Source organism: Zea mays, chromosome 6 (assembly GCF_902167145.1).
Source record: "Zea mays cultivar B73 chromosome 6, Zm-B73-REFERENCE-NAM-5.0, whole genome shotgun sequence".
Lineage (NCBI taxonomy): Eukaryota > Viridiplantae > Streptophyta > Magnoliopsida > Poales > Poaceae > Zea > Zea mays.
In genome coordinates this window covers 161,824,816-161,851,249 of record NC_050101.1, presented here as the reverse complement: position 1 = coordinate 161,851,249, position 26,434 = coordinate 161,824,816, and the positions used below count along the sequence as shown (strand labels likewise).

At 43.5% G+C, this 26,434-nt stretch overlaps 3 protein-coding genes and 1 pseudogene across 6 annotated transcripts; 2 read left to right on the top strand and 2 right to left on the bottom strand.

Moving 5' to 3' along the window:
• Positions 1–268: 268 nt before the first annotated feature.
• On the bottom strand, positions 269–1,466 carry LOC100384757 (uncharacterized). Of its 2 annotated transcripts, NM_001357583.1 has the most exons (2): positions 1,154–1,466; positions 269–972 (listed from the first exon to the last, which is right to left on the bottom strand). In NM_001357583.1, exons 1-2 carry the CDS (start codon positions 1,414–1,416, stop codon positions 459–461), a joined length of 777 nt encoding a protein of 258 aa, NP_001344512.1. In that variant the 5' UTR covers positions 1,417–1,466; the 3' UTR covers positions 269–458. The 2 variants fall into 2 exon arrangements, with proteins under 2 accessions (NP_001344512.1, NP_001170687.1); NM_001177216.1 differs by having other exon boundaries at positions 627–1,466.
• Positions 1,467–3,826: 2,360 nt separating this feature from the next.
• Positions 3,827–7,180, top strand: LOC100274162 (uncharacterized). Its single transcript, NM_001148538.1, has 9 exons — positions 3,827–4,033; positions 4,429–4,578; positions 4,710–4,826; positions 4,908–5,051; positions 5,147–5,233; positions 5,766–5,881; positions 5,983–6,164; positions 6,590–6,647; positions 6,745–7,180. The coding sequence occupies exons 1-9, from the start codon at positions 3,884–3,886 to the stop codon at positions 6,866–6,868; spliced, it is 1,128 nt and encodes a 375-aa protein (NP_001142010.1). The 5' UTR covers positions 3,827–3,883; the 3' UTR covers positions 6,869–7,180.
• A 532-nt stretch (positions 7,181–7,712) lies between these two features.
• LOC103630427 (protein PSK SIMULATOR 1-like) lies at positions 7,713–13,667 on the bottom strand (annotated as a pseudogene).
• A 2,912-nt stretch (positions 13,668–16,579) lies between these two features.
• LOC100281589 (uncharacterized) lies at positions 16,580–26,094 on the top strand. 3 transcript variants are annotated; one of them, XM_035959576.1, is made up of 6 exons: positions 16,595–17,147; positions 17,318–17,535; positions 21,675–22,150; positions 22,243–22,460; positions 24,490–25,022; positions 25,105–26,094. In XM_035959576.1, the coding sequence occupies exons 3-6, from the start codon at positions 22,018–22,020 to the stop codon at positions 25,916–25,918; spliced, it is 1,698 nt and encodes a 565-aa protein (XP_035815469.1). In that variant the 5' UTR covers positions 16,595–17,147; positions 17,318–17,535; positions 21,675–22,017; the 3' UTR covers positions 25,919–26,094. The 3 variants fall into 3 exon arrangements, with proteins under 3 accessions (XP_035815468.1, XP_035815469.1, NP_001147980.2); XM_035959575.1 differs by lacking the exons at positions 21,675–22,150; positions 22,243–22,460 and having other exon boundaries at positions 16,580–17,147; NM_001154508.2 differs by lacking the exons at positions 16,595–17,147; positions 17,318–17,535 and having other exon boundaries at positions 21,814–22,150; positions 25,105–26,040.
• Positions 26,095–26,434: the final 340 nt, after the last annotated feature.

Below are 26,434 nucleotides of genomic sequence, written 5' to 3'. Positions count from 1 at the left end.
GACTAAAAACTAGAGACTAATCTTTAGTCCCTCTAACCAAACACCCTCTAAATGTAACACATAAAGTCTAAAATGTCCTTTTTTTTGTTTGATACCAGTTTTCTAGCAAGGATAATTGAAGTAAATATTGCCCTTTAATCCCTTTTAGCACCCATATGAGAGACTAAAGCCAATTAATCCTTATTTTAGGTTTTCTGTTTGGCAAAATAGAGACTAAACGGGACTAAAAACAAGGGATTAAAGATTAGTCTCTCTAACAAACAGGCCCTTAGTACCTGTGCATTTATCTATAATGTGTCTCACGAATTCTGCCGCCAAATCAAGGATTTGCACTCTGTAAATTTCGAACAAAAATCTGAGGCGGTCACAATTTCTTTTGACCCGCCGTTTTGTTTCTGAAGCAGCAATATCCATTAGGAAAAAAAAACTGCCTGTGTTGCAAATTGCAGTGGATCAAGCTACTTAACGACTCTCCTCTCGGTTCTGAAATCTGAAAATCTGAACCGCTGCTGGCCCGCGTTGTCAGCCTGAGCCTGGCAGCTGCACGCCTCCCCGGCGCGGAGGCCCAGGCGGTAGCACAGGCACACCGCCAGCTGCGACTGCGAGGTGGGCGTGTCGGCGGCCGCTGGCGGGCCCACGGACAGGTCGAGGTTGAGGTCGGGGCACCGCGGCTCCTCCACGCTGGCGCCGCCGCCGCTGCTGGCGCTGGCGCTGCTCCGGCCGCCGTCGTCGGATGACTCCGCCGGCGCCGGCTTCACGGCGAGCTCGACGGGGGCTGCGCCTGCGCGGTGCAGCAGCGCCCGGTGCGCGACCACGCCGGGTGGCGCGGCGGCGTCGGCGCCGGCGCCGAGCGGGCGGTGCGTCTTCGGGTCGATGCCGCGGGCGAGGAGCTTGCGCTTGATGTGCGTGTTCCAGTAGTTCTTGATCTCGTTGTCCGTCCGGCCAGGCAGCTGCCCGGCGATGAGGGACCACCTGCGGGGGGTAAGAGAAGAGAGCAGGTTCGTTGTGGCGTTAGGCGATCATCGAAGCGCCCGGCCGGGAGCATTATTGTTGTATTAACCGTATCGACTAGGAATAGGAACAGCGACGACGAGAGCTAATAGAGTAATAGCTAGACAGAAGGACGCCGGCAGCCCGGCACACGCTCACTGACTTGTTGCCCAGGAGGCTGTGCAGGCGGATGATGAGCTCGTCCTCGTCGTCGGTGAAGTTGCCGCGCTTGAGGTCCGGGCGGAGGTAGTTCATCCAGCGCAGCCTGCAGCTCTTGCCGCAGCGCAGCAGCCCCGCCGCCTTGGGCAGCGAGCGCCAGCACCCCTCCCCGTGCGCCCGGACGTACGCCACCAGCCGCTCGTCCTCCTCCTTGGTCCACGCGCCCTTGTTGGTGTGCGCCTTCTCGCAGCACGGCGACCTCCCCATGGCGCGCTCCCAGCAGCCAGAAAGCAAAGCACTCGTGGCGCCGATCGGTCGAGAGCAGACGAATGGCAAGGCGCGCGGCCGAGGGGAGGTCCTATATATATGGCACGTGGCTGCTGCTGGGTACAGTACTTGCCGTGCTCGCTATAGCTCGGGTGTTGTTCCCTGTTTCAGTGTTTGTGCTGGCTGTACAGTACTCGCTCGCGTCCACCCCCACCCCACCCCACCCCACCTCTGAACGGTGTTTCCGGGTGAGTTTGACGGATTGGTTGGTTGGTTCGGGTGGTGGTTGCGGGTTGCGGCGGTGGAGCCCGCGTGTCGTGCACTTGCGCTGCTACGCGTCGCCCTGCTCCCACCCACTTGCTTGTTTGTAGTTGTAGTGCCGCTCCATCGGCGGTTTGGTGGTTGCAGCTCCCGTCCCCGTCGCTGCGGTGGCGGTTGTTTCGGCGGCCGCGCCCGTGTCAACTTATGGTACATTGGTGTGATGGAGCGTTGGTAGCGGGTGGTGGATGGATGGGCATGAGCAGAGCCGATGAGCCAACGCCACCGGCAACCGTGCAATCGACAAGGCGTCATTACGAAAGGTCCCGTCAGTTTACTTCCAGTCCAACAACAACTACTACTAGGTGATGAACTTTTCCTGTTTGCTTCAGCACTGCCATAATCAGCTCGGTCCGGTGGTTGGGAACGGCAGTCTTCGGATGTCTGCAGCAGTTTATCTATAGTTTATTTAAATATTTTTTCCATTGTTCTGTGCTATAGATTATATTCTTCGTATAGTAAAGTTTAAATATGAGTATAAGGATTGGTAAGTTGATGAGATAGTCTTAAACGAGTGGTCAACCCGTGAGACGGCCGGGGCCAATGAACATATGTATATATATACTCCTAAAATATAATTTATTTTAGACTAAACATACATTTATCACTTAATCTATAAATATAGTTTTTATGTATATCTACGTGCATTATCATTCATTTGAATGTGGATCGGAAAAATAGAGATAGTAAAATCTGTATTTTGAAGCAGACTAGTATTATATAGTACTCTCTCTGTTACAAATTAAAATTTATTTTATATTTTTACTAGATTTATATACAATAATTAATATATATGTTTATATATATATGTCTAGGTTTATAGTAATTATCTATATGAGCATGGGCATAAAAATCTAGAGCCAGAACGACGAGATGTAGTATATGTTGTCTGAAGGATTAGATTGGTAGACCCTTATTGCTTGCCTACGACATTGTCGAGACGGGCCCTATTGCCTATTGGCAACGCACGGATTATGAGATTAGGTGGCTAGCAGCAGCTTTTTGTTTCATAAAGTCGTGTGGTTGCGGCGGGTGCATGATGGACGACGTGTGTGCTCTGCACGGTATGGGAGGGCTGCGATATAGTTAATGTAGGGCCTGATTAGGTGACGTGCGTCCGGTCGGGTTGGGAGTTCATTAGGTTGCGTTTGGTACGATTTCACAGCCACAGGTGGGCTCGGAAAGAAAATGCCCAAGGCCGTAACACATGCCACTATGCCACGCGTTCCTTTCCGTTAGGAACTTTAAACTACTCTGTGTGGCTGAGTACTTGAGTTAGAACAAATTTAATAATAGAGTCTATCGTTGACTCTAACTCTTTACTATGCCATCTATAATCAATAATAAACATAGAGCAAGTATAATAATAGGCTCTAAGCCTGCCTACATGACATTTTTGGACATCCAAAGATAGAGTAAGTTGGCTCTTATGCAAGACCTTGGTGATATACGGGTTTTAAGGCAAAAGGATGAAAAAGAAAGAAATAGAGGCCCTGTTTGGTTCCCTTAGTCACTAGACTAAATTTTAGTGACTAAAGTTTAGTCGCTAAAGTACCCTGTTTGGTTCCAGTGACTAAACCGGACTAAATAACATTAATTGCTGTGAATAATGACTATTTTACCTCTATTAATTAATGAATGTTTGCTATAAGAAGAAAGTGGAGATGACAAATAATGTAAAAATACTACTTTAGTCCCTTTTAGTCACCCACTTAGTGATTAAACAACTAAAATTTAGTCACCACACTTTAATCACCATGTTTACTTCTTTAAAGACTAAAAGTGACTAAACTTTAGTCACTAAACTTTAGTCACCCTGAACTAAACGGGACCAGAGGCTGTGTCGAACCAGAAATCCCATCTGCGATCGACGACGATTGAAAAGAGGATAAAAAAATCTCGAGCTGCTCTACATTCTCACCTTAGTAGTAGTAGGACGTATCTAGAGCCATTTCTACAAGAGATAGAGATTAATAAAAATAAAATAGGAGCGGAGAGAGAGGGGCAGGAAATAAACGAGGATCTCAACCACACGCAACACAAGAAGCTGACGAAGGGCTAATCCCCCGGAACCCGTTAACGCTGTGGGAGTGTGAGCCCACCCGGCCACCCGTTTCGGCTAATCCCCCGCTCGCCTTCTCCCATCGCCATGGCTGCCGCTTCCTGGTCCGCGCCCACCACCTCCTTCGCGCCGGCGCCGGCGCCGCCATGGGGGCGGTGGAGGACCAAGGCGGCGCCTTTACCCATCAGGACGCTTCCCCGCCGAGTGCTTCTCAACGCAGTTGGCGAATCCGCCATGGTTCGTGGCTGATTTATTCACACCAACCGGTTCTTGCTTTTTATCTCTCTTCTGTTGCTGCTGCTGCTGCTGCCTCGGTTCGATTATTGTGTTAGATGTTTAGCTTCCGGTAGGCCTCGAATTTGGAGATGTTGGATTGTATCCGGCTGCTTTCTTTTAGGGGCGTGCTGAGTCGAAACCCCCCGCACACTGCTTATTCTACAGCGACCCTTCTGAATTTCCTCTGAAAGTACCTTGCTCATCATTAATTCATATAAGAGCTCCAATTTTAAAGAAATTATGTCTCAGAATTAATGGTACTGTCGCAGCAATTAAGTTGGATTAGGTGCAGCACAGTCATAGGTACCCATCTGATGCACTATGTTTGCTTTGCTCATGCTATGGTGGATTATTAGGTTGCTGCTGGTGACACATTGCTTGGTTTGTATGAGAAAGAGCGGTTAGGCCTGTTGCAGTATGCCGACGACGAGTCTAAAGAAGAGAGGTACTGGGAAACCTTGGATGCTGATTTGCGTTACTGGACCAGATCCCTGCGCCCAGTGCAGGTATACTTAAGGTGTGCATTAGTGGAATCAAGTCATTAGCAAGCATATGAGCTCAGCTCACCACCATATTCACCGTAAAATAAGATAACGTCTGACATATTCAATTTTCCTATTCAATTGCCTATTCACAGTGGTATCCTGGTCATATTGCAAAAACAGAGAAAGAATTGAAGGAACAATTGAGGCTCATGGATGTCGTCATAGAGATCCGTGATGCTAGGATTCCCTTGTCCACCAGCCATCCTAAGGTTATTCTTTTGGTGATTGCCATATTTATCTGTACAAAAGAACAACTTCAAATTGTACTGAGTCATGTTATGTATGATCAGATGGACTCATGGCTAGGCAACCGGAAAAGGATCATAGTCTTGAATCGCAAGGACATGATCTCAACTGAGGATATGAATGCATGGGCTACTTACTTTGGTAATCAGGGCATCAAAGTTGTTTTCTCCAATGGCCAGCTGGGTATGGTAAGATAGCCTGTCAGCTAATTATCTGGTCTATCTTGCTGATTCGCTGATGCTTATATCATTCACTTGCCGCCATTTCCTTTGATGGTGTGCAGGGTACAATGAAATTAGGTAGGATGGCGAAATCAGTAGCATCTGTTGCGAACACAAAGAGAAAGGAGAAGGGATTGCTTCCTCGTCCGGTAATCCATTTGATATCCTGTTGGTTTCTCGTGTTTCATTGGTTCATTTAGGTAGTGTTTGGTTCCGGAGTCGGTTGGGATGGACAACTACATGCTAGGGAGTGGCTCCGTCCCGGAGATTTTTGGGAGCCGGATGATTCACCATTTGAGTATAATTTTTCTTTTTTTAGAACCACTCTGTCCTAAATAGAACCAATCCAAACAACAACAACTTGAGATCGTGAGCGGCTCCATCCTACAATACTCCAGAACCAAACACTACCTTAGTTACTCATTTTGTGCAAATTACTATGGGATAGGACTTGCTTGAGACATCATAGAACTCAAGTATTCTTTCCAAATGATTAGCATAACACTTAGGCAGTTTCAAGATCATTTCCTTCTGATTATAGTAACCCACTTTTTTGTACATTCATATATACTAGTATTTTGGAACTTGTTTGAGGCTTAATAGTATCCTGATTATTCGAGATAAATATAGTGACCAAACATGACATGTTTACTTGGCTGTTTATTTTTGTTTTGCCTTAAGGTTCGAGCTGGAATAGTTGGATATCCAAATGTTGGCAAATCTTCCTTGATTAATCGCTTGCTAAAACGAAGAATGTGCCCAGCAGCACCTAGGCCAGGTGTCACAAGAGAGCTGAAGTAAGATATAGTAGATGCATACATGAAATTTTACCTTGTCTTTTTTTAAGAAACAGTTCTGTATTTGCACTATTGAGCTTCTAACATTTGAGACTGAACAGGTGGGTTCGTTTTGGAACAGACCTAGAGTTGTTAGATTCACCTGGAATTTTACCTATGCGAATTAGTGACCAGACATCTGCAATCAAGCTCGCTATATGTGATGATATTGGAGAAAGGTCATACGATTTTGCTGATGTGGCGGCGATTCTTGTGCAGATGTTGATAAGACATCCTGCAGTAGGTCAGTTTTCTTATAAGCTAACGACTCCCCCCCCCCCCCCCCCCCCCTCTTCCAATCACAAATAAGTGCCATTTTTGACATCCACATGGTCTCAAGGACAACTTTGACTACGACTTGAGAGCTATACTTTTATGAAATGATGTTTTAAAACAAATATGCTTATCATTTTTGGTGTCCAAACTACAAACAAAGTAATTTGTAAACAAGGTTTGGAATGGTTGACTTTTGACAACCTCAAAACATCACTTATCAGGCGACTAGAGTGTGTGGTAGATTATAGTTAAGAAAATAAGATGATAGCAATACATCCTAAAGATCATTCTGCATTTTAGAATCAAAGATTTGCATGTTGTTGTTTCGTGGAGTATTGATGCTTTTGTTTTGTGCTTGTCTAAATTCATTGCTGACGGACTCATGTCAAACAGGTTCTGAAGCATTTCGAAGACGATATAAGATTGATGTAGATAGTGAGTGCGGTAAAACGTATGCTTTGACTGATCCTCTCTTCTTTATCCAAAAAATGTTATTCTGACATAGTACTAGGAGTTAATTTTCTGATGAAGTTTTCTATAAGCTGCAGGTTTGTCACAAAGCTCTCTGTTCACTTGTTCAATGGAGACACAAGCCAGGCAGCTTTCCGCATATTGTCTGACTACAGGAAAGGCAAATTTGGATGGGTAGCGCTGGAGAGACCTCCAACATGAACAAGCGGGATATCATAGATCCTTAGATAAAAGACATGTGCTTGTTCATGTAGTATCACACAATTTAGTGTCGTTCATTGGACCACTCTCGACAGTTTTCACTGGACCTGCACATATACGAGGAATTAATTCAGAATAGCTGTCCATCTGATGATCTAAAGACAAAACTTAAGAAATGCTCCTGCTGTTATCAGACAGTCCAGAGCAAACGAGCTGATTTGTATGATCTATTGAATGAGCTCAACTATGTTTCTATGTAACGGAATTAGGTTTGAGAAATGAAAGATTGTATGTCTCCTAATTTAGTTGCTCATGTACTTTGTTCTTTTAGGAAAAGTTGCTCCTGTACTTCTGGATGATTCATTAGATTCGGGAACTGGTGTAACATTTTAGGCCCAGACAATAGACATCCCTCTACAAATTCAGTTTCCCTGCTTTTAAGTTTTCTGCAAAAAAATATTTTCTCCCTTCTAAACTATAAGTCGTTTTGGCTTTTCTTAGTACATGATTTTTACCAGTATAATTTTTGCTATATATCTAGACATAAACTAATATCTAGGTGCATAACAAAGCTAACAAAATTGTATATCATTATGTATTTAGAAAAACTAAAATGATCTATAATTTGGAACAAAAAAGAGTACTAAGGTTCATACAAGCCATTCTGGCCTAGTGGCCATCAAAACATAGAACAAAAACATCCTTTTTGCCCTCCCTTTTTAAACTAAAAAACTTGCACTTCTTATTTCTTGTGCAGTTACAAACGATATGTCATTTTTACAACATTTTGCCTATTCTATTCGGTACAGGATATACGATACCAGCTTGCTTCTCATACTGTTAGCTTCTCATACTGTTAGCTTCTCACCAGAGTTCAACGGCCGGCCTTGCTACTCATATCTGATACTCAGTAACTGTTTATATCGCGGCTGGGGTTTCAAGACTGCGGATGACCACATTCAAGTTTACGTTCCGGTTAGCTTCCTGCTCGTTGTATTTTTAGGTTGTCAAGCCTGTCAATTAAATCCAAAGCTTTGGTCCTGTGAATTTCGAAGTCAATAACTGGAAGCATGGAAGACCTCCTAACTGGGAGCAATTATTTCCTGTTGCCACTAGCTGGGGACTGGCTGTTGCTCTTGCTCAACCTACTCCGTTTGCTGTGACTTGACTTTGTGTCAAACTCTTGACTTTTGCTTATCCCTGGGACAAATTTCCTGTACTTGACATCCCTTAGCATATCCTGATCCTCTTGGGTGAGAATCGGTGATGAAATTTTCGTTTTGCCCGGCAACAGTGTGATTGCAGCGCCATTTTGTGTTGGTGAGCTGACTGGAGATTTGATGGGAGACCTTACACCTCCACTGGCGTGTCTTGATTTACTGATAAGATGATGAAGCCACACGACCAGCTCCAGGATAAGTGCTTCAGTCTTCTCCTTGTCAGCATGATACAATGTCTCGATTCGGGACATGTCCTTCTGCCCTGATAGCTTGCAGTTCATTTCAGATCTGCATTAGTAAAGTGGTTGTCAGTGAGAAATCATAGTTTCATCAATTTCCATTTACATCACTGAGAAACTTCAGTTTCATCAATTTCTGTGTAGAATCATTGTACAGATGCTAACCCTGTATTTGCCAACTCTCCAACCCAACCGAAGCCATGGTATGCCCTGGTATGAACACGTAATTACATTTGAAGTACAATATGAATAATCATTGTGGCTGTAAATCATCAGATCATAGGTCATTAGGTGAGATTAAATTACTTATTTGTGTTACTAGCCAAAGGGACAAGCCACCACAAAGTCTTCTCCATTTCTGCTTTGACCTGAGAAGCTGTAAGCTGCATTCATTTAGCAGAATTATGTTCAGGTGCACAGCATGGCATATAGATTCCTACGTGCAATCATAATAATAGCAATTAGCAAATTGAGACTCCAGCCTGGCATACCTCTTCCTTGACTTCAAACGATTGTAGTTTATAGCGGAGAGCAGATTTGATGATAGGTGGTAAACTATGATATAATGCATCCCTTGCATTTGGAGGCATTGCACATGATTGAGAAACCTAGCAATCGATCAATCCTTATTACGGAGTAAGTTATTGTAAAGAAACTGAAGTTGGAGCATTCATCACATGAAGATGAGCTACCCACCAAAGAATGTGATGCCAATTTATAGCATAAACCACAATTGGTTACAGTCCTTGTAATATTGCTCATTTTCTGAGTCTCTTCAAACAAGTAATGGGATTTGATTGAAGACATATTGCAACGAATATGGTTGATGTACAAGGTTCACCAAGTTATCTTTTAATAATAATTTAGTCCAATAGGATCTCTAGAAGATTATGTGAACTTACAAGATTGTCAATCTGATTGATGATACTAGCGTAATGCAACGCAAGGCCTGCTGGTCCCAATCTATTATGGTGTTTGCCACGTTCTTGTGGCTCTTCCTTGTCTGCAGTAAGATAAAAGCAAGAAACTTTAGATCAATGCCACAGATCACGCAGTCAAGAATCATTGTTGCTTCAGTAACATTTCCAAGGGAAAATGGGGGGGGGGGGGGGAGCTTTCTTAGCATGTAGGCAAGAAAGACATCTTTGACCCAAAAAGGGAAAATTTTGTTGGACAAGTCACAGCAATGGCTGGCAATGAAGTTAGAAAATAGATGCAGTTTGCAGTTTATATGGGTCAAACATTTTACATTATAGTTCTAAAAACAGGAGGAAACCATGCAATGGGTGCACATTTTCACTTCCCAGAATTAGGACCAAGTTTAAACCAACACTTTGCTAATAGGACTAAATAATGTATGTGCATCACAGCATCAGGTGACCTGCATTAGTTCGAATGTTTTTAGATCAGTATTTTGCAAAACAAGACAAACAGTAAGAAAATATTAACTACCTCCAGTATTCAAAATATTTTAAATCCCATAAGTACTCCCTCCGTCCGAGAATAAGTGTCGCATGCCGCTCAAACTTTCTTAAGTTTGACTATGTTTATAGAAAATATCAGCAATACTTGTACCTCCAAATAAATTTATTATGAAAATAGATTCAACAATCTCTCTAATAATAATTGTGTGTCCCTAAGTATTAATATTTTCTTGCACATATTTGGTCAAAGGTAAAAGTATTTGACCTCTTGGGAAATGAGAAGGACACTTATTTTGGGACAAAGGGAGTATAATATAAAGGCAAAAGAGTCATCCGTTTATGACTTTTGGATGGATCAACTGATTGCAGGAATAAGAATGATAGACTTAACCAAATACATCAGAATGTATTCTCAATTCCCATAGCATACATGGGGTTACAAGGGTGGGTCTGTCTGCAATGATAAAGTAAACACAAGAAATATCATTAGGACAAAGAAATTTTGTTTATTGTTTCCACAAAACACCACAATCAAGAATCGTTATCACTCAACAGCAGTTCTACTGTGCAACAACAATAAGTAGGATACATAAGGATTATACCAGGATGACCGAAGGCGTTATATATCTCCAAATGTAAGAAGTGGACAATATCTACAAGCTTTACCACCACCTGAGAAAAAAATGTAATATTTAAACCTTGAAATACAATGATAGGAAAGGATGCTTGGCTGCTTGCAGCTTGAGCAGGGTCCTAAAATGTTTAATACACAGTAATCAATATCCTAAAAATGTCTTCCCCTTGTCAGCATTTTGTGCAAAGGCACCTCATACCAACCTCTTCCAAATTCTTGGACCAAAGTGATTTCTTTTTCATACTTTTAACATGCTTACTCTGGACCTTCACTGCCTGCTTCAGTATATCCAGACTGTCTCCTGCAAAGGAATCACAGGTAGACCCTAATTCATTAAAAGTTCAAAGTAACTCTATTCACAGAATGGGATGAGATGTAGAAGTAAATGTCAATGTATCATTCAGAAAAGTGCAGAATTTTATATCCTACTGCTTAAATGCCCGTGGAAATTGAGCAGAATCTGAGACAAGTTACTGCAGCCATAATTTTTATTTAATTCCTCATTTGAAGTTGATAAAACTAACCTCTTAAACTCAAGCCATCCTGTTCTTTCTGTTTAAGGCGATAATCATGTTCCAATCTATCCAAAGCATGCAATTCATGATATAATTCCTGAGTGCAAAAAAGTAGGAAGAAAAAAATAAATAAGTAATGTGATGCTAATAACCAGAATAAGAAGGCCAAATTGGCCGATGACAAAAATACACAAATTCATCAATGGTGCTAGGGAAGTAGGGATTCCTTATCCAAATAATACAATTATACTGCTCCTAGCCACTTCAGAAAAAATATACGTAGATAGCATTTGGCGTCACTTTTGACTACTAATTCCTGTGTTATGCAATGTTGCAAAACAAAAAAGTTGTACATTATGAAAGTTTCAAGAAGAATATAATGGTAAAAACTTCATCTAGCAAAACTAGAAACATCTTCGCCTACTGATGATCATTAACTTAACTGTGTCACTCCACACTAAAGGTTGACAAACATTTTGAAACGGCAGGAATACAAAGCATAGCTGGCATGGACATGCTGCAACTGGCAGTAAATGTCATGCTGGCTACAAACTTCAGAGGAACCCAAAAAAAATCGGTCAGATGGCACCAAAATGAAATGTTGACAACTACAACAGCCCAAAAAGCACACAATATTTTATTGACTGTCAGACAAGATAGTCTTAAAATTATTTATCGGTTCAAGATGCGATACAGAAGCAGCCAAAATGGCATTGTATATTATGAAATAAGTCACTGGAAATCACATGAATAAAATCATTTTATTCTCAAGCAAGTTCAGATAGGCTAGCAAATAAGACATTGAAGCCAAACAAATCAGGCCATCCTTACAACTGTATTTTGAACACATGTAACCAGTTTCTGCATCACTGATTCTGCTTTTCCTTTCAGATAACTTCATGGGGCTAGTTCGGATGCCAGCCTAATGGAATACAAACAGAAATAAAGTTAGTAGCCTAAAGTAAACGCGTACACAAACTCAGGTACTGAGAAAAAACTATACTTTTCAAAGTAGCGGTCCAAGTTATGCCACTGAGGATCCTTGCAACGGTTTCCAAAGCGAATGACCTCTTTTGTGAATACTTCTAACTCTTCCCTGATGGAATTAACTAATTAAGGTATTGTTTTCAATATAAAAATAAAAGGCACAATACAGTTTTCCATACATATTGAATAGGGTAACACGCACGACAAGCATGGATAAATTAGGCCATAATTACATGATAAGAAGTGAACACAAGCACAAACCTTTTGTCGGCAGCTGCCATCTTGAGCAGTTCATCAAAATCTTTGGATATAAGGTGTTGAACACCTTCTGAAGTTCTGAATGAAGCACCACCTCCTTCAGATGCTTTATGCTAAGCTCCGATAAAGAATGCATCAGATTAGAGCCTTTAACTATAGTATTTGCCATCTCAAAAGCCAGCATGGATATTTTGTTTCCCTTTGCTGCAGAACTTGACACAAAACCACGGCTAGAATTAAAACTTGTCATGCTACTGCCAAGTGTGTCCAGAACCTCCACTGCCTTTTCAAGCCCAACAGTGCTAGCTCTACCTAAAATTGAGCTCACTTCTGAAACCTGTTTGAATACAGGAAATGAACCAATATGAATGATAGAGATGCCTAACTAATAATCTCTGCCATAAACCAAGCACTAACCTAAACTTTGAGGTATACTATAAAAATGATGATTGAAGCACATGTAGCTGCAAAAGACAATTGCGCTTGTGCATGATAGACCAATTGATTTCTTAATCATAAGATGTTTTAGAGAACATTAACAACTCAATTTCTTTTGCCAGGATGCTAGTAAGCAGTAAATACACATATAAATTTATTGACAAGACATACAGAATAGCATGGTCTCCTGCTACTAGAAAAAAATTCTTGAACTATTCCCAGTCAAATGATAAAGAAGACTATAGATATTGAACAAACAGTGAGTGCTGTCGGCTGTCCCCAATATAACACTGTCATGATTAGAATTATTTAGTTTTTATGTACCGTAGGGACACATGTATATTGCTGCAATCTAACAAATGACTGAAAAATCACTTGGAACGACTGCTACTTAACACAACATGCTATATTGTGGTTTATCCATTAAACATGGAGGCGCAATTTCTAAAACCTTGTCAGCACCGGCTTTTGCCTTGCCCACGCCATCCCTCTGCGACAGCGATCTGGTCAGTTGCGGCGAGGTCCTGGGCCCCGTTTCGCCGCTAGCATTAGCCCGGGCATGAAAAGCAACCCCAGGGACGACGCTCTCTAGGAACGAGAAAGACTGATGCTGCTGCTGCTGCTCGTCCAGCCGCTTTGCCGGTGCAGCTGCCTTTCCGGACACCGGCTGCTTCTCCAACTCCAACGACGCCCCCGGATCATGATCGGTGACCTGGTTCCGGCCAAACGCAGTGTCGCTCGGTGACTTGTCTACAGCTGAGACCTTCGAGCAGAGACCCCCCATCCCCTTTCCTAAGACAAGTACCCCCTACACTCGTCCTAATCCGATTTCTTGCCGCCGTCGCAGCCAGTGACGGAGTCCATCCAATAATGCTTGGTCTTTATTGGCAAGTCCGGATGGATCTGCGAACGTGTTTTACTATATGGGGTAGGGGAGGAGGGCAACGACTGCGAGAGAAGCATTCGGGGGTGGAGTGCTCCAGTGGAAGCTGACTAGATGCGTTCGGCGGCGACGGTGGCGGTCAGTGGAAGAGGGATTTTCCTTCATTTATTTTTAATGCTGATGGCGGGAGGTGGGAGGAGATTGCGACGGCGTCCCGAAAGCGAACGTATCATGGGCTCATAGAGCTCTTGTGGTCATATGAACACTTTAAATTTGATGTCCTCATTTCTTATCCAGAGGGTGAGGATAGCAGTGGCACACAAAAAAGACATGTAGCGCGGCGCAACAAAGGTGACACATAGAAGAAATTATAAAATATCTATTCACACTTGAATAAAAAAATAAATACATCAAATTTAAAGTGTTTATATGAGCACAAGAGCTCCATAGACACAGGATACGTTCTCGTCCCGAAAATGAATTTCGAGCTGAGAAGAAAGTTGAGAAAGAACAAGCGCACAGCGCAGGTCGAGAAAGGGTCCGGTATAAATGGATTTTATTTATACCATTGAATAATTCATTTACTTTAAATTGTAGATACCCAAGGAATCTATAATTTCACGTCTACCGAGTGAATATTCAAAAGGCTCGTAAGAAACATCACATGTTTTTAAGTGACTTCGCGCTGAAGTACTCTCTCCATTCTCCATTCCAAATTATAAAATGTTTCGATCATTTTTACATACTTTTCTATTATATCTATCTATATAATGTATACGATATATTAAAAAAAAACAAAATATCTATAATTGAAGTTAGACTATTTGTTTAATGCTTATAAATTTTTAAAACTTCATCGTATGTCACATATATAATTTTTAAAAATCTTTAAGACTCTAAAAGCGTGACGTTTATCTAATGCTCATAAAGCTCTAGGATTCGGAAACTGTATAACATTTATTTAGGAGTATTTAGGCGGTGTTTGGCATTATTTTAGAGCAAAACTTTAAAATAGAGTTGATCAAGAAACACTCTAATTCTATAGGTGTAAACTCCATAGAGTTTTGAGAGCTACAGTACAAGTTTTTGTAGCACCTATTTTGCTACTTTGAAATCTTTAATAAGCAATATAGACATTAAGTTTGAAGATATTTACCGGTTACTACCACTGAATGTGAGAAAGCAATCTAGACTCTAGATCGGGACTGCTCTACAAAAAGTTTAATGTCCAAAAATCTTCAGTACTTTATAACTATATAGGGTTTATTTATTAATGTCTACACATCCCAGAAATCTATAACCGTATGACATTTATTTAATAACGAGAAATCTTTAGGACTCCATAATTGTATGATGTTAATTTAATGTACAAAAATTTTCAAGATTTGCTAAAGTTAGATGTGGAACATTGAGCAATGTACCTTCAACTTATGCCGTCCTCATCGAAAGCTATCAAGTTGTCGTTATCGTTTTCTTTGTAATGGTTAGTTACCATGTATGCACGCACATAAGTAAACTTCTAGAAGGTGGTCACGATTCTTAGTGCTTTTATGAAATTCAAATATGATTATCCAGTCTTGATGTTTCTTGATAATTGGATATCCAAACATGTATTATTGATGTTTCGCTTTATTTATATAGATATAGAATAACACCAAGAAGATAGATCCATACTATAGATATAGGATACACCAAGAGCATCTGTGCAACAAGTAAAATATTAAAGCATTATAAGAAAAAAAAAAGAAATAGCACCCATCTTTACATAAGATATTCCCCGTTAATACTTTCTAACCCAAAAAAATTCCAATGTTTTAAACTGTTTGTTAGGACCACAACATAGTTGGTTTGCTATTTCTAGAGCAAGTTGTGGAACAGTACATGAGATTCATTTAAACTTTCATTCTCATCATTGATGTGGATAAAGTCATCTTTGTTACTTAGTTGTAATGTTTCACAAACATGTCTATACACATGCAAGCATTTCTAAATGGTTGAAAGTGATTTGATTATTGATGTATTAACCAACTTTAAACTTCGTTGTTGAAAATTCGTATTGGTAGGTGTTGGGGGCTCTACTCTACTGAATGTTCTCATTTAATCTTCACTTCGGCATAAATAAGTGTGTTTCAGGTACACTACTAACAATGGATAAAGCTGGCCTTTGGTTGAAGCAACTTATAGAGAACCTTCGTGTGTACGCGCAAGCAATGAAGGTGCAAGCAGAAGTCGATAATTTCGACAAAGAAGAAGATCTTCGAACACAAGTAACCCAAAAGAAGCTTAGGCCCCGTTTGTTTCCTTTCATTTCGAGGAATTGGAATCTTACTAATGGAATAAGCTATTTTTGTAGAATATGACATTCCACCACTTTCCAATGTTATCATATAAGCCTACCTCAAATTCATAAGGTGAGAGATGAAAATGGATTCTATAGATTTACATGCTGTTTTTCCGATGTACAACTTATAGCATATTCTTCTACTTGCGCCTCTATAACATAAATGTAGTATATAACTATCTCTCTCATATGATTTAGGATAATATACAAATATATTACATATATAAATATATAAACTTAATTAGTTTTGTCTAAATTATAATTATTAAAATGGAATTCAATTTCAACGAAACAAACGGGCCCTTAATGTACTTGTATGGTCTCTATGCCCAGAATACTCTGTACGGGTGCTGCGAGTTGTTTGTACAGTCCTAGCCTTTGACTGCATGAGCGTGATTTTCGTGCACAGGACTCAGAAACCAAAAGTGGTAATATGAAAAGTTCAGCAATTCAAAGTTATGACTTTGGATGGATGCTAGACAGCTTCGAATGTTGAAAAGTTTAATTCCGTCCCTGCCTTTTTGTATACTCTGGCTGAAAGATCACCCACCGGCCGCGTCTCGGCAGTGGGCGGTGCAAAGCGATCAACCGCGGATACCGGTGGCTTCAATTCGTCGGGCGATGGCTCGCCGGTTTGGCCAGGTTGGCGGCTGGACAGGGCCCAGGGGAGGGGGACACGAACACGACGAACGAACGCGCTAGCTGGAGGATGAGAGCATGTCGGGTGTGACTAGTGCCGTCTTCTCTATATATATACGCACAGACAGGCACAATAGCTGCCCCTCCGATCCACGGTGTTCACCAGGTAGCGTGCAGAGAGGGATCCAGCGTACACGTCTCCGGCGCCGCGCGCCGCCGATGAGGCCAACCACTGACTGCGTGACTGCGTCGTGGATGCAGATGCACATCGAAGCAAGTTGACCGCGTGCCTCACAGACTCATATTATAGTATAGTATCTCTCACGATCCCGCTCCCGAAATCGGCAAGTGAAGTCAAACTCGTGCGAAATAAAAAGTGAACACGAAGATACGAGCTAGCTCATTTGTCATCTCCGATCCGCCTTCTCCAATCTCCAGCGGCGCTTGATTGCCCTGATTTCTTCATAGTACGTACGTACGTACACGGGCCCCAAACCGGTGCTCCGGCGAGGATATAGCCCCTGCCTCCGGTTTCAGAAGACATCGAACTCTATTCACAAGAATGGCGGACGGTGACGAGCAGGGCGCGGGCGCAGGCGCGGCAGCAGACGGTGCCGCCGTCGACGCAGCGGTGGACCACCGAGGCCGGCCGGCCTCCCGCGCCACCACCGGCGGCTGGAAGTCCGCTTCCTTCATCATAGGCAAGTCGCGTCCGCGGTCCGATCGTCCGTATCCATGCAGCGCATACCGCATAGCAGAGGTTGATTTGCACCGCGCGCGCTTGGGACGCGGGAGCGGCGGCCGGCCGGCGAACGCTGGTTTAATTTCCTTGCTGACATCATGAGACCGGTGGATGCGTGCGTGCGTGCAGCGGTGGAGATCGCGGAGCGCTTCTCCTTCTACGGGGTGTCGGCGAACCTCATCACCTTCCTGACGGGGCCGCTGGGCGAAGGGGTCGCGGCGGCGGCGGCGGCCATCAACGCGTGGAACGGCACGGCGCAGCTGCTGCCGCTGCTGGGCGGGACGCTCGCGGACAAGTGGCTCGGCCGCTACCGCACCATCGTGCTCGCGTCGGTCGTCTACATCCTCGTAAGAAAAAAATAAACCCCGAATAGTAAATTTCTGCTTCCTTGTTTGGCCGTTGATTCATTCATCGCTTTGCATGAAAACTCTCGATTCGCTGCTTGCTAGCTAGCTTCCCTGCATGAACCGTCAAATTCGTACTTGGCGAAGTTTTTTTTTTTTGGATTAATTGACATAAAACGAGCAATCTGTATTGAGACGCGAAGAGATTGTTCGTACATGTTCAGTACAAAAAAAGAAACATCCGATGATTTCTTTTTAGAACAAACCCCTTGAGAGCTTTAATTACCTAGAGTATCTCCAACAACACTTTAAATCAGTGCCTTATCTTTAAAATATAGTGCTCAACACATATTCTATTTTACAAATTTTTATAGAAAAATATATAGCACACCATGAAGTGACTTTCGTCATTTTATACACTATTCTCATTATTTTTTTCCCCTGATAATGTAATTTACTTCGTAAAATACATTATTTAGAGCTTCATTATTAAAGCACAATTTGTTTTTAGAACCCTAAATACTTTAAATAATGCAGTATGTTAATTTTTAAGGTACTATTTTGAGCCACCTGTTGTAGATGCTCTAAATTCTTAAAAAGTATAATTTTAGTCATAGCACCACAGCTTAGCTTGCGGTTACGTTGCAATGGACAAACAGTTCCCTGACTGCATGCTCCGTATCCGTAATTTTCCGAACCATCTCCATCTGTGCCAAAACCCAAAAGTCAAGTGCATGCAGTGCAGGTCGCCCTTTTGCAGCGCCCTCGTGTGTAAGCTATCACAGTCGATCTCCTCGTCACCCCAGTTGCTCCGACAACCTGCCAATTTTGATCTCTCCGCGGCCCGTCCCTGCTATTGGAGAGGAAACGAGGACCGTGGGGATCACATGCGCAATTGATCTGTAGATGGGACATGGGTCGATGAGGTGCGTGTGCATTGGCGAGCTAGTTAGAAAGTTGAAAAGAACACTTTGAATCATGTATAATAACACACAAAGGGCATGCATGAGAACACCTTGAAAAGTTAAAAAGAACGAAGGGAAAATCACTTCATCTTAATGTTAACTAAGAGAAGTATAAGTAACGCTAGATTTAATATTGATATGTTCTATATTTTATTTTATTAAATAAATTCTAGGCATACATTAAATGCATCCCAAGGCATCGAGGCCCTCGAGGGTGTCAAGGGCCCTCCAAGTCCTTTCGAGGCACTCGGGCGCTCTGCTTCCTTTCAAGTAGAGATGGCAATGGGTACCCGCGATCCGATACCCGATGGGTATTTACTTCATTAGGGTATGTATGTGGGCTAAATATTCTACCCGTGGGTCTATTATTGGGCAAAAATCTTCACCCAATGGGTAAACGAGTATTAGAACGTTCCGCCTTCACCCATACCCGTTAACCCGTAGGTATAAAATACCCAATATAAACTTATCTGAAGCATGAACTTGGACTTCAGTCATCCAATTTTTTTACTATTTAACAACAATTTAATGATCATGTAATGGAACATGTAATGTGCTATGTAGTACTATCATAGTGTTACTACTTTATCCAATTATCTTTGGTGAGTTGAATGGATGGTTAAATGATGCTAGAAAATTTTGTAATGATATTTATATGGATATACTTGTCATTTGTATAGTATAATATTTTGATAGTTGTTTAATTTTTGTGGGTACGGGTGACCCATACCCACATGGGTATGGGTATGGGGATAAATCCATACCCGCTAGTGTATATGGGTAACCCGGTGAGGTTATTTTTGTGTCGTGGGTATGAGTATGGGGCAGTAATACCCGGTGGGTATTTACCCATTGTCATCTCTACTTTCAAGTCATCGAACCCTCTAGGATTGTTTGGGTTCATCTAGAGTTTCTAGGTCCTCCAGCACTTTCGGAACTGTCTAGAGGCTTCACAGCCATCAGATATGTCGTGGTCGTTATCGTGTTTGTGACTGGTGTGCAGATGGATTTATTTGCTACCTGAGTTAACCAATAGAGGAGGAAACAAGTGGATTGATGGAGGTGTAACGGGCATATAATGGATGAAGTAATGGACAAACATCATGACAGTTATTTCATCTTTGTATCTTTTCAAAATTCATGCCATTATCTTCTACTTATAGCACGCGAGAAGTCATAGATCGTCAAAGATGGAAACACCTCATTTATCTATTGAGTTGAGAGAGAGCGTTCTCGTCACATTCCTCTATGCATACAGAGAGTTGGGAGAGCACATCTTCAGAATTGTTGAGTGGAGACACGCGCTCGATTGTGCGGATGTTCTGGTTTTTATGGAGTATTTTCGCGACTGCTTACCGAAGATCTCAATCTTAGTGGACGTTCGAGTGATGGCGCGACGAACATCTACCTGGTTCATTACTTTAAGCGACATACAATGTTAACTTATGTGAATGGAGTCACTGGTTCCTTAAGCATTGGTCCCTCCGTAGGGTACACCCTGGTCTCTGAATTTGTGAAATTTAGCTTAGTTTCCACTATGATGAGTATAACACTATTTTTTGTGTTTGCTACTAGAGTGAGTAGTAGATTTACACGCAAGCACATATATGACATCACATATTTGCTATAGATTTTTTGTATATGTGCAAATATGTACTATACTCAAATTACCTAAATTCTTAACAATCCAAAAATAGATATTAGACATTTGATTTTGCTAGTAGGACATTTTTGCAAGAAATGGTATGGTAAGATGATCTACGTTGCCAACAATAAACTTCTATCACACCACACAAGGGAAACCCGAATAGTTTACTCTTGATGAAGAAAAAGCGTTCAAGGTTGTCGGTAATCTGTTTTAAGGCACCATGTTTAGTGCTCAGGCTGATTATAATGTGCATAACTGGCAAAGAGATGTGATGCATTACATAATTACATGAGCAAGAGGATGCGCACGACATGGCACTATGGTGGCGCACATCGCCTCCTCGGGTGCGGTTGAACAAGGGAAGGACAAGGAGGGCTATGCACCAGGGTTTGATCGGCCTTATTCGTTTGTCCAAGAATACATCAGGAATCGTTCCAGTTGATCGAATCTTATATAAATTAGAGAACCAATCCGACAAAAAAAATGTTCTAGACCACCATTCCGTGAAAACTGAATGACCTTGAGCCTACGACAAACACTGCCTCCTCAATACACATTGCAGGACACCCATTCGATCATGGTGAGCGACACCTCTACCACCTGCCACCTTAAAAGCTTCAGCGATCGAGTGCTAAAGAAGGTGGATTCTCCGCTAATTTGTAAGCCTCCAAAACATATGTTGCCTAAATTTTACACTATAAATTTAAGAATCGGATCGGATTAGGATTGAGCCCTATTTCTATTCATTTTTAAACTAAATTAGTTAATGACTTAAACGATTTGTGAAGAAACATTTGGATCGTGATCCATTACCATCCCTAGTCATATCGCTTTGGAGCAAATGATTAGTGGCTCAGAGTCCTTCTCAAGTGTCGTCCTCCAAACGAGGTGAGATTCTAATCATGCAACATATGGACTTGACCATGGGTCTTTCAATACCAAGTAGGTCGGGAAGGAATACCTATATATGATAAGCTATTCGATGCTCGGCTGAACCCATCCAACATCGAACCACTGCATGCTCTATTTCCAGACGATAACGAATCACATAGGTAGTGACGGAGACGTAGGGCCACTTGTTAGACTGCATCTGCTTACTAGGGCTAGTTTGGGAGCCCCTTTAATACTCTTCGGTTTTGTGGCTCCCAAACTAGTCCAGGTTAGTTTGGGAGCCCCTTTAATCCTCTCTAGTTTTGTGGCTTCAAAACTAGCCCCTAACGTGTACGATAGGACGGTCCAGCCTTCCGTTGTTATCCCGTAGACATCCTAGAGCATTTGATAGAAGCATGTCGTCTGTATAGTTAAAGTCTTGTACCTTAATTGCAATGATGCGCAAACCTTTTGCAGAAAAAAAAGGTGGTGTCATTGTTTTCAAAAGGAAAACGGTTATAATGATTTCACAGGAGTAATTCAGCCCATAACCAGCCACACACGACGGCCCATCAAAGAAAGGAGGACTGAACCGGTCGACTCCTGTCGTCCGAGTCCGACGTGGGGTGCATCTGATATGCCAAGTTCCACTGTTCCAGGCTGGCCCGGTCGTTTTGTCTGCATGCACCTGGGTCCGTACAACAATCAGCAATAACCAATAGGAACGGGGGAGCGGCGGGCGAACAGCAGCATCCTATTCCTCCTACCTCACTGGCTCACTCTCGTCTCGGTTTACAAAGCCTCCGCCGCCGCAAGTCCACTCCACCCGTTGTCCAGGTTAGTTGGTTGGTTTCAATTTCGAGTTCGCCGAGCGACAGCTTGCGCCTGCCATTTCTCGGCTCCGCGTGCCGGAGCTCGTTCATCTCCAGCTTCTCCGGCCGTTACTCGCTCTGAACCGACGACAGTACCGATAAAGCCCCGACTCGCCATCCTCCGGCGACGATGCCTTCCCGATCGGATTCCGACTCCCTGCTGGTGCGCGCCGAGGGCATGCGCGACGCGGCGCTGGACTACCACGGCCGCCCCGCCGACCGCGGCGCCACCGGCGGCTGGAGGTCGGCGCTCTTCATCATAGGCAAGTCTAGCTAGCTCCTCCTGATGGATCCATCTCTTTACTTCGTATGGCGACCAGAGCGCATAGTCATCAGTAGCTAGCGATCGTTGCAGCGGTGGAGATCGCGGAGCGGTTCACGTTCTACGGCGTGTCGGCGAACCTGATCAACTACCTGACTGGCCCGCTCGGGCAGGGCACCGCGGCGGCGGCGGCGGCCATCAACGCCTGGAACGGGGTGGCGCAGCTGCTGCCGCTGCTGGGCGGGGCCCTCGCGGACAAGTGGCTCGGCCGCTACCGCACCATCGTCATCGCCTCGCTCCTCTACATCCTCGTAAGCAAACTAACCCAGATGCCAAATCGGCGGATCGCTTTCACGTTTGTCTCGTTGTTTTTAGTATATAGATTAGCCCTTCGCCCTTCTTTGAAGATTACTTCGTTCCTGGGCGAGATCTGGAAAGCATTCAATCTACAGGTTGCTTACTGAGTACTGTCACTCTCTTAAAAAAAAAATGCGGGTTGCGTGCTAGTAAAAATATCTATGTTTGACCAAATCTTTATTGGATAATATTTATATTTATGACTCTTAATTATTGTAAAAAAAATTTATACTTAATTAAACGGTATCCATTACTATTATAACTATTAGTATTTTTTTATCTTTAATTGAGATATGATATTCTTCGTGCGACTCAGGGAGTAGTATTCACGGATTTGAGACAATGTCGCGGCAATTTAATGCTCAAATAAATATCGCCGGGCCCGGGCTTACCGGGCCACTTTTTTTGGTTCGTCGTGTTTGTCGTAACGTCGTTGCAGTAAACATCACCGCTGATGGGATCATTCAAAACTCAAGCGGAGCATCTAGCCACCAGCAACAGTCTACAATCTTCAGATATTTTCCATCCCTTTCTCCCTTTCAGTCTACAGTCTTCACCTATGGACCTACCTACCTGCTTCGTTGTATGGATCTTAGGGCCTTTTTGGTACGGTTTTTGTCCGAAAAGTTTTTCTGAGAATATAGACGTATGAATAATCTAGTTGTTATAAGAATCTAAAAATTATGGAGCTTACACAAAATAAGATAAAGGGTATGTAAGATTCAGGATCTAGAAACCGATGATTTCTCCCATCACAACTACTTAATGGATTATGTATTCACGTTGAAATCAACGATTTTCACATAAACGAATCTCATAAAAGCAAACTGAAAAAACGAAACGTTTGTTTGACAGAATTAAATTTTAACAGGTAGAATTTGATTTTAAACTGAAACAAACACCTCACACTACAGTAAACTGATGAATATCCGACAGTCACTCTATCTCCGACGGCTTCCTACAAAACCGTCGGACATAACAGAAGTGGGCTCAGGCGGCGGGTAAAACGGTTACGACATCTTATCTCCGACGGTCCGACATAATGCTATTTCCGACGCGTTATCCTCGACGGCTTAAAACCGTCGGAGATAAGTTAATGTCGTCGGACATAACCTATCTCCGACGGTCTTTATCTTATGTCCGACGGTTTTAGCCGTCGGAAATTTCTTCGTTTACTGTAGTGTCAAGCTGATAGGCCTCATTTTCTCTAAGGCACCGTTTGTTCCGTTGGAATTGAATTTCATGATAATAATTATAATTTAGACACAAATAATTAAGTAAATATATTTGTATATGTAATATATTTGTATATTATCTTAAATCATATGAGAGAGATAATTATACACTATGCTTATGTTATACAGAAGCAAGTATAAAAGTGTGTTATAAGTTGTAAGTTAGAAAAGTAGCATGTAACAAATATAATTATTGTGTATTTCTAAACACTATGATACATGTGGTCTAGTGGTTAGCCCCAAATTTTTAGAGTAGGAGTCGTGGTTTGAGTGCTTGCTCTGCACTATATTTTGATATAATTATTGTTTATTTATAAACATTAAGTTACATGTGGTTAGCTGCACGAGCGGAATCGGGTGCTGGGCAAGCGCAGTAGCTGGCTGCGTGGACGCTTTGGTGCACAGGGTAGTAGTAGTAGCTGATGGTGTAGGATCCACGGGGTAGTAGCTGTACGGATGCTGGGCGTGGGACCCACATGACACGGCCCCGAGACGTGGCGCGTGGAGCGAGACCAGAGTGTCAGCGTAGAGGATGAAGCCGTTGTAGCACATGTGTCCATGTTAGGTTTTTAATATATTAATACAGATATAGAACAACCAGAGTCATTAGATTTGAGATGAGTGACTATATGCATCAAACTTTCACGCGCGCCATATATATTCTCGTGCATTGGAATCTTCGATCACGTTTTGTTTTCTTCCTGTCTTCTTCGTCCACGAATACTCTGATTCTGACTAACGAATGCAGGGTCTGGGTATGTTGGCCTTTTCTACCTTCCTCTCCTCCGGCAGCGGCCACCAGTGCACCGCCGCAGGGGGCCAGATCTGTGCGCCGTCTGGCCTTAAGGTGACCTTCTTCTACGTCTCCCTCTATATCGTGGCCGTGGCGCAGGGCGGCCACAAGCCGTGCGTCCAGGCGTTCGGCGCCGACCAGTTCGACCAGACCGACCCCAAGGAGACTGTCTCCAGGAGCTCCTTCTTTAACTGGTGGTACTTCGGCATGTGCGCCGGCACTGCCGTCACGCTCGTGCTCCTCAGCTACGTGCAGGACAACATCGGATGGGGCCTCGGGTTCGGCATCCCGTGCGCCGTCATGGCAGCCGCGCTCGCCGTATTCCTTCTTGGCACTCGGACGTACCGGTACTACGTCACTGCCGGGCAGGGCCTGTTCGCTCGTGCCGGCGAGGCTTTCGCTGAGTGGCGGAGCAGGCGCAAGGCGGGCCAGCTTGTTCAGGATTCCCAAGAACTCGATCCGCCCGCAGCAGATGCGCCAAGGTTCAGGTATGTATACTCTGTCACTGTATGCGGAGCACAATCTGTTCGTCAGCTCAACATCATCTCATTGCCATGTCGATCTATGCAGTGCTGGCGTCGATGTGGAGGAGCAGGCTGCAGTGAGAAATAATGGAGGCCTCGTCAAGGAGGCCAAGGCCATCATCCGTTTGTTCCCGATATGGGCGGCATGCCTGCTCTACGCGGTGGCGTACTCGCAGTCGTCGACGTTCTTCACGAAACAGGCGGCGACCCTGGACCGGCGGATCGGGCGGCACGTCCAGGTGCCACCTGCTGCGCTGCAGAGCTTCATCAGCGTCACAATCGTGGTCATCATCCCTATCTACGACCGCGTCCTCGTGCCGGTGTCGCGCCGGTACTCCGGCAAACCATCAGGGATCACCATGCTGCAGCGCATCGGCACGGGGATGTTCCTCTCGCTCTTGTCCATGGTGATCGCGGCGCTCGTCGAGAAGCACCGGCTCCGCGTCGCGGGGGACGCTGGACTCGTGGACAAGCCGAAGGTCCCAGTACCGATGAGCCTGTGGTGGATGGTGCCTCAGTACGTGCTGTTCGGGGCCGCCGACGTGTTCACCATGGTCGGGCTGCAGGAGTTCTTCTACGACCAGGTGCCCGACAAGCTGCGCAGCCTCGGGCTGGCGCTCTACCTCAGCATCTTCGGCGTCGGCAGCTTCATCAGCAGCGCGCTCGTGTCGGTCATAGACAGGGTGACGACGGACAGAGGCGGGAGCTGGTTCTCCAACAACCTGAACCGTGGCCACGTGGACTACTTCTACTGGCTGCTCGCGGCGCTCAGCGCCGTCGAGCTCCTCGCCTATGTCTTCTTCGCGGTGACATACAAGTACAAGAACAGAGGAGCCGTACATGCAACTGTTGATGGTTAGCGGGAGGAGTAAGTACATAGTATAGGTTATGGTGCATCGTACTTGTAAATCTCTCTTTTTTTCCTCAACTAGGATTTGTGATCCAAACTTTACCTTCGATAATGATTCCCGTTTTTTATGAATTGGTGGGCCATGTGGTCATTCAATTTTTAGGAATGTACAACTCTGAGACTGAATCGTTTTTTCAAGCCTACATGATACAACTCCAAATCCATATATTATAAATACGATTAAAAGACACTATGTATAAAGAATAAAGAATCGTTTACATGCTGACTGTTTACGAAGAACTTGTAACTTGTATTTTTTTCTTAACCCAATAAAGACCACATAAGAGACCTCGTTTTTTTTTCTGGTAAAAAAAAGAGACCAAGGTGATAAGCGTTAACTGTTTTATAGGTTAAAAAAAGTTTTCTGCCATTTTTTTATTTCTCGAGTAGAAGTAGGGCTGGAAAATAAGCTCGAGACTCGCGAGCCGGCTCGAGCTCGGAGTTGCTCGCGAGCCTCGAACGAGCC